This window comes from Miscanthus floridulus, chromosome 7, assembly GCF_019320115.1.
Source record: "Miscanthus floridulus cultivar M001 chromosome 7, ASM1932011v1, whole genome shotgun sequence".
In the NCBI taxonomy this organism is placed as follows: domain Eukaryota; kingdom Viridiplantae; phylum Streptophyta; class Magnoliopsida; order Poales; family Poaceae; genus Miscanthus; species Miscanthus floridulus.
The window spans coordinates 43201543-43208946 of NC_089586.1; the positions used below are offsets into that span (position 1 = coordinate 43201543).

At 48.3% G+C, this 7404-nt stretch overlaps 1 protein-coding gene across 1 annotated transcript; it reads right to left on the reverse strand.

Moving 5' to 3' along the window:
• Positions 1–435: 435 nt before the first annotated feature.
• On the reverse strand, positions 436–919 carry LOC136465433 (tuliposide B-converting enzyme 1, amyloplastic-like). The gene is made up of 2 exons (XM_066464169.1): positions 790–919; positions 436–674 (listed from the first exon to the last, which is right to left on the reverse strand). Exons 1-2 carry the CDS (start codon positions 917–919, stop codon positions 436–438), a joined length of 369 nt encoding a protein of 122 aa, XP_066320266.1.
• Positions 920–7404: the final 6485 nt, after the last annotated feature.

The window sequence follows — 7404 nt, forward strand, 5'->3', positions numbered from 1 at the left end:
AGATAGCTTGTGTAGCTTGCTAATTACCTTCTTGCTTGTGTAGCATAGAAGTAGCTCCCTTGTGTGACTAATTTGGTTTTAGTAACCTTGTTAGTCACATTGCTTAGTTTGTGTAGCTAAGTATTTGCGCTCTCTAATTTGGCATTGGTTGCCTTGTTATTGAGCATTGCTAGTGAGCTTAGTTGGCTTTGTGCTTTTGCTTACTAGCATGTGTAGGAGCTCCCTTGTTGCTTAAAGTACTAGTGGCATAGGTTTGTGTGACCTTGCACCTAGAATTGTTTAGGAGAGCTCTAGCTAGCCCGGCACCTTAGTTGCATAATTAGTATCTTTGCAAGGTGCTAGTGAACATATATAGAGGGGTATAGTCTTGGCTAGACCGATTGTTTTAATTCCGCATTTATATCGGTTAGCCGATGCGATTAATTTTAGAAAAGACTATTCATCCCCCCCTCTAGTCCGCCATCTCGACCCTTCAATCGCCGCTGCGCACGCCAGGCCGTGTGGCTGGAAGTCATCATTGCGTTCCAGCTTCCGCCATTGCGACGCCGGCAATGACAGCGGGTCCAACCATAGGTCGTCGATGCCGTACTGCCCGCCATAGATGAATGACCACATCGCCTCGTACTGGTGCCGCCTCGTCGGGTCTATCATCTCCCCGGTCACTGCTACTTCCCCTAGAAGTAAGGGTCCAGGAACAGGAGCCTCATGATGGCTGCATCACCGTCCAACCACCGCCCGCCCTCCTCTATGCCCCCCACGCGCATGGCCATTTGTGCGTGATGTTGGTGCCTGCACTGTCCCCGGTGATAAAGAGCCAGGACAGGTTGGCCTGGTCCTGCAGCCAAGGCTCTAGCCCTGACACGGCGTTCTGGGCCACCCAGTTGAGCGCCTGCCATGAGTCGTCGTACGTCGTCAGCATCTGGTGCTCCAGCGTAGGCGGTCCTCCACGGACACCGCCACCTAGTTCAAGTACGCATGGTACAGTGGCGTGAACGCCGACTCGATCACGAACGTGCCGTTGTGGTAGAACACCGTCATTGGGTGCCTGCCCGGTGAGCGAGGATGAGGGAGGCCACGCGATGGTGATGACTGTCGCCCGAGATGGATGAGTCACAGGATGAGGGAGGCTACAAGATTTCCTTCCCGAGATGGAGAGGCGCAACGTTTCCTTCCCGAGATGGCGAGGCCGCGAGGTTTCCTTCCCGAGATGGTGAGGCGTTTGCGTGAGGCGTACCTGACTATCTAAGCCGCGGTATCGCAAGGGAGGGAAGGGCGACCCAAAAAAATGTCGCACCAAAAAATTGTCTTACTTTTGTTCTTTTTAGTTGTAGGAGATAACAAAACCGGTTGCGGGATCAACGCAACATGAATCCACCACCCAGATACTAGGCTTTTAGCTGCCGTGGCGGTGGTTTTGACCTATCTTCGTATGATGTCACAAACTATACTATATAAAATATAGGGCGTGCCCACCTGCTCATGAATTTTTTTTACCAGACCCACATGGCCACATGTGATTATAGACGGCCAACGGGTCGGCTAGGACTGGCACGGCCTGGGCCTGTGCTAGCACGGGCTAGTATGGCACGCCGTGCCTCCCATGCCGTGCCTCATAGGACCACAAGCTTGGCCTTCGGCCCAGGCACGGCCCTATGGGTCGATTTCTGTGCCGGACCGGTCCGAGAAGCACAACCATTTCACAGGCCGTGCCAGCCTGAGGCCCATTGAGCGGCCGCGTGGGGAGGTGAGGAGGAGGTGGCCGCCGAGGCTAGGAGCGGTGGAGCTCTGGATCTCGGGGGCAGGAGCTGCGCAGGCGGCGCCCTCCCTCAAGCGATGGAGAGGAGGAGATGAAGAGGGGGTGAGAGAGATGGAGATGAGAGAAAACAAGGAAGGGAGGGAGTCGCCGGATCTGCCCGCGCGTGCGCTCCTAGCCGCGAGCCACCGAGGGAGAGTGGGGGAGGGAGGCAGGGATGGGGAGGAGGTGCCATGCCAGCATCGAGGCAAGGGTGGGGAGCCAGATCCGCGGTGGAGAAGACCCAGCGTGGCCAGATCCACGACGGAGATCCAGCGCCGCCGCGGAGGTGAGGGATGGTGAGGAGGACGACGAGCGTCGCAAATCTAGTGGAGGCAGGATCGAGGAAGGAGGCAGCGCGAGGCCGGAGATGGCAGTGGCCGTCGCCGGACGGCGAGCTTGTCTTGGCACCAGATCTGCGTTGGGGCGGAGCTCGGGGCCGACGCGCTCGCTCCCGCAGTGGCGTCGCTCGAGGAGAGGGAGGGGCAGGGGGCGTCGGCGTCCGCGCTCGGTCGTCGGCGCTGCGAGGAGAGGAGAGGTCGCACGAGGGAAGGGGAGGGGCATCCACGGCGCCGACGCTAGGGTTCGGGGTGAGGCGTGAGGGAGATGCGGAGAGCCGCCGCGGGCGTGCCCACTTATATATGAGGGGGGGAGGCGGGCCGAGGACGGCGGGGAGCACATGGGCCGCGTTGGGCCATGGGGAGGGGAGGAGGAGTGGGGTGGGGGAGGGGACAGGCCGGGCCGCCAGCGGGCCGTCGGCTCTATAGCGGGCCGTGCCGTGCCGGCCCATGTGCCTAGGGTAAGGTCCAGGCATGGCCTGCTCCTCTGGGCCGGACCAGCCTGGGCCCGCTAGCCGCCAGACCGGGCCATGCTTGGGCCGGACAAAAATAATAAGCCTTGGACCGGAGCCGACAGGCTCAGGCTGCATGGCCAACTATCCATGTGATCCTCTATGCCTCTCAATCATGCACTCGTATGTCCCTTCCCCCCATCTATCTCAGAGAACCAGCCAGAGGAAGGACACTTGGTCACATCACATCACATGACCGGGCATCTAGTATCTCCGTCTGATCCGTTACTGCATGCATGCGGGGTGCGGGCTGTGTTTGCTCACGTGCTGGGCGGACGGCCGCAGCCCGCCGGCGACCTGGCGTGTTGTGTTGTGTTGTGTTCACAGTACATGCATGCTGTTCCCAAGTTTCACAGGTGTGGCTGACATATACAGAAGCCCGCCGGCGACCTGCTAGTCTATAAATCGCTTATGCTGATTTATATGACTGATTTATTGAGAGAGATAAATATTGTATCATTATAATGACAGTCGAATAGAGCCTAGGAGACTGCCTCTCCAATTAATTGAGGCGAGTACTAGCGACCATGTCCATAAATAACTAGATGACCTTCAGGCAAATATAAGAATCTTTTACAGAGATGAAGACAGGCTGCCTTTGTTAAATATTTACAATTTTAGCTTTATACCTAGACAACGGAGGGAGTGGATCCTAATAAGGCGCGTGGACGTGGAGACGACAAGTCCAATATATATACACAGTAGGAGAGGTAAGTGTGCACACGAATATACGAGCGCATGCGTTTGACAGAGTTTTCGAATCGAAGGAAAAAAAATTGCTCATGGGTATTCTGTCCACGTCCTCACACCATGGCTAGGTTAATCATGGGATGCATGCATGGTCCTATGTCCATCTGGGCTAATTAATCCGACAATCGTCAACTAATAAAGGCGCGGTCAAGGGTAATAATTAATCACATCTATCCATCGCGCGCCCGTGTGCATGCGTGTTAGGGATATGGGCTAGTATTAGTATAATAACTATGGGCTTCGGACATGGGCCTACGTGCCTCTGCTGATTGAGCTTGGCCCGTGTATGGAGTGGTATATATTTACCTATGGATGTGGAGAGAGGGGTATATGTTCTTCTCTAATTCCCTCCTATTCTCTGCAACCCAGTTCTAGGTTGCTAACAATGCGGTACGGTGAAGGGTAGTACTACGTACTTGTTGCATTGCAAGGATAGACGACGTACGCGCACGGGTAGCTAGGAGTAGGAGCCGAGAGCGCGCATATATAGGCCGTATTGCATGCTGCTTTTCATGTCGTCGTCCGTCTACATGGACATGATGAAGGATTACCGTACGTGCACGCATGCATGCACGGCTGATGCATGGATCATCGATCGCTAAAACCCTGGTGCACGCACGCTTACTTCTATCAAAAGGTGTACATACACGTACAGTCACGGGCCTGATGCCTGATGCTTGGTGCACGCATGCTTATCAGCCATGATACAGAGTTTTTCTCTCACAACGAAACAGCATCAGCCGGCTTATAAGCCACAGAAACGATCAAGCGAACAGGGTTCAACAACTCAAAAAGTGGAAATGGAATCAACCGTGGGCTTCTATCCTGATTAGAACAATTAAGTTCTGCGTTTACCACTAAAGCCCAGTTTTGTTTCCTCTTCTCTAGCTACTTGGTTCTCTTACTTTGTTACTGATTTTGGTTCAGCTAAAAATCCGAATATTATGTGGATGGAGTAATAATTATCTGCAGCGTATCATTCACTCATGTGCAGCTGCAGTCAAATACTATATTGCCCAGCCTTACTTCAAAAGAAGAGAACGCAGTTCAGGTATGCCATATATTCAGATGATATGCAGATGCCAGTCCGCTACATATGTAGTTATATGTGAATAGCAATCAGTTTCTCATTTTTCCCAGATGATACGCAGATGCCAATCCAGTATATATGCAGCTATATGTGAATAGCAATTCTGTAGAGACTTCTAAATTTTAATTAAAAAAGTCCTGTGCTTGCCTCCTGTTAACTAAAAAAAAACCATGTCCATGCTTGGCACGTATTTTATTATGCCTGTTAACTAAAAAAATATATTTCCATACTAGCCCGGTACTGTATTATGCCTGTTAACTAAAAATTTTGCATTTTTACTGTGCAATGTTCCTTTCAATTTTTTACCTGCACAAACAGACACCAAAGGATTAGGCACGGAAATCCTTTAAACCACTCAATGATATTGTGGACTGCCACAAAAGCAGTTTTGATGGTTGACGCCAACGTCAGTTACCACTTATCGGTTAATGCAACAGACTTGCCCAGGGGTTTACAAAATTATTATTCCTACAAAAAAAGTGATGTATTTTAGTAATCTTCACTTCAGTTGTACCCCAACGATGAGCACAGCGATTGTTTTGTGTTACCAAACTAGATGTTTCATCCATAGATTTTATTTTACATGATGCACATTGGTTGCCTTTGTTACTAATTGTCAGTTCATTATCTACTTACATCAACGGCTTTCCACATGGTCATGGCCATGCTGAGAATTGTTGATTGAGTGGGCTGAACTAAAACACATCTCTTTTTTTCCAAATATTCTTTTGATTCTATGATTTCTTATCGCACGCTCCCATCATTGTCTAATTCCAGTTTCCATGGCCTATAGTTCTTCTTAGCTTATAGATTTATGTGAAGCTTCCCCCGTATGTGCCATCCTACCTTTCTAATCTCTTATGGCAGTAGCCTAATTTGCTAATCACCAAAATGTTATATAGTGCCCGGTAACCACTAAATATCCCTTACTCCAATAATATTTTTAAGTGATTATGAGGTTGCCACCATCTCATCTTTAGTTCAAAAATTTAAGGTTGCAAAGCAATAGATCATTGACAACAGCGGCGGATCCAGGAAATATTTTAGGGGGGGCTGAACAACACTGCTGCTAGATCTTAAATCTCAGCCCCCCCTACACTATAGAACTTTGCCTAAAAATTCATAGGGACTCTACAGTAATTTGCACTGATTCGGTTTGGGTAGGGGGGCTTGAGCCCCCCCCCCCCCCCCCCCCCCCCACCGACAAGAAGGGCTTTTTTATGTCTATTCCATCATTGTGCAAAGTTTACAACTTTTGCGATGTGCTTTGTCATAAACCTGTGGCCTTATGCTCTTACTGAATACTCATCTCTGCACTCTTGCTGTAATTTTTGTCGCACATCTCTTAATTCATAAGTTGATCTTTCTTATGACCAGAGCGTATCGGGCTTCATCCGTCAACATATCAAAGGTTTATAGTGTTCATAGCTCCAGCCTCTTGGCTTCATGGCCACGACATCCTTCCACCATGTGTGCTTCACGCTTCTTTAGTTTGACAAGGGTGCAAGTTTGATCTGCTTAGCGAGAGCTTACCTATTTTGATGATGCTATTTATATCAAACAGCACTATGCTTGCCCAAGTACCATTGTACACTACTTTATTTGGGGCTTGGTATGCAAGAAGGCATACACATTTGTACCGGCTGATATGCTATTACGCAACAAAAGACTACTTATTCCTGTTAAAATAAGTTAGTAGCCTCCCTCCATTCCCTTCCATTCCCTGGCCGCCTCCCTCCATTAACTCTCATTCATACTTATTGCCCAAGTACCATTGTACACTACTTTATTTGGGGCTTGGTATGCAAGAAGGCATACACATTTGAACTTGCAATCATGTGGTCCGTTCGCTGAAAAAATAAGTTAAAATATTGTTTCAATTGATTTATACTAAGAAAAAAAAATAATGTTTCAACTAAAAAAACAAACTAAAAAAAGACAAATCGCAATAGAAGCGAACGAGGCCCGAAGGGGATGGACGGCCAAAAGTTGGCGCCACCGCCGTGCTCATGCTGCCTGCGAATATTGGACCACAATCAAAAGTTATAGCCATACATGCACACCAACTCCATCCATCAGCCCGAAATCCCAACCAAAAAAAAAAGAAGAATAAGAAGGAAAAGAGAACACTACAATACATAGTAGCACGCAATGCATATACAGTGGCTTGGAGAGTGCGGTATAAACAAATACTACTGTACAAGAAATGAAAAGAAAAACTCTGCTTCATGTTTTGGTACAGTACTACAGTAGCTTGCAGGTTTTTCTTGCCACGTACCGACGTACGTGTACAGCTACTTTATGTAACCAATCGAGCCAATGTATATATACACCTGAAAAATAGCAAATCTCATATACTCTCTTTCTGTTTCAAATTATAAGTTGCTTTGACTTTTTATTTTGATATATTCGTTTTGCTATACATATAGATATAATAATAATATGTTTAGATACAAAGTAAAATGGATAAACAAAAAAAAAGATGAAATTGACTTATAATTTGCTCATTTCCTCCATCTCAGACGCCTGAACGTTCAGGGGATCCATCTGAGCGTTGAGGGAAGCTGCTAGTAGCAGTAGTAGTCAATTTGGTAATGGTTGTCACTGTTGCCTGAAAAAATACTATATTTACGTGTATCCCGAGATGCTTCAACTAATGGCCGCATGCATGCATGAGAGCAAGTATAACAGCAGGTTGTAAGCCGACTAAATACTGAGGTGGAGGAGAGAGAGGAAAAGCAGGCTGTAAGTTTATAGCCGGTTTAGGCACAAGAACTAAGAAGTCTGTGAGAGAGACAAGTGGGCCATGTATTAACTGTAAAGAGCCAACTACTATATGAGTGGGCTGAGAGAAGGCTGCAAGAAACCTTACAGCCAGCAAGCCGACTATATTATTAGCCTTGCTCTGATAGAGACGATCTC

Bases quoted from the DNA above. Each gene is read 5' to 3' on its own strand.
- LOC136465433 (XM_066464169.1), bottom strand. From the start codon at position 919: ATGCTGACGACGTACGACGACTCATGGCAGGCGCTCAACTGGGTGGCC. The intron at 675-789 runs GCACCAACATCA...CCTTACTTCTAG, and splicing joins TATCACCGGGGACAGTGCAG to GGGAAGTAGCAGTGACCGGG.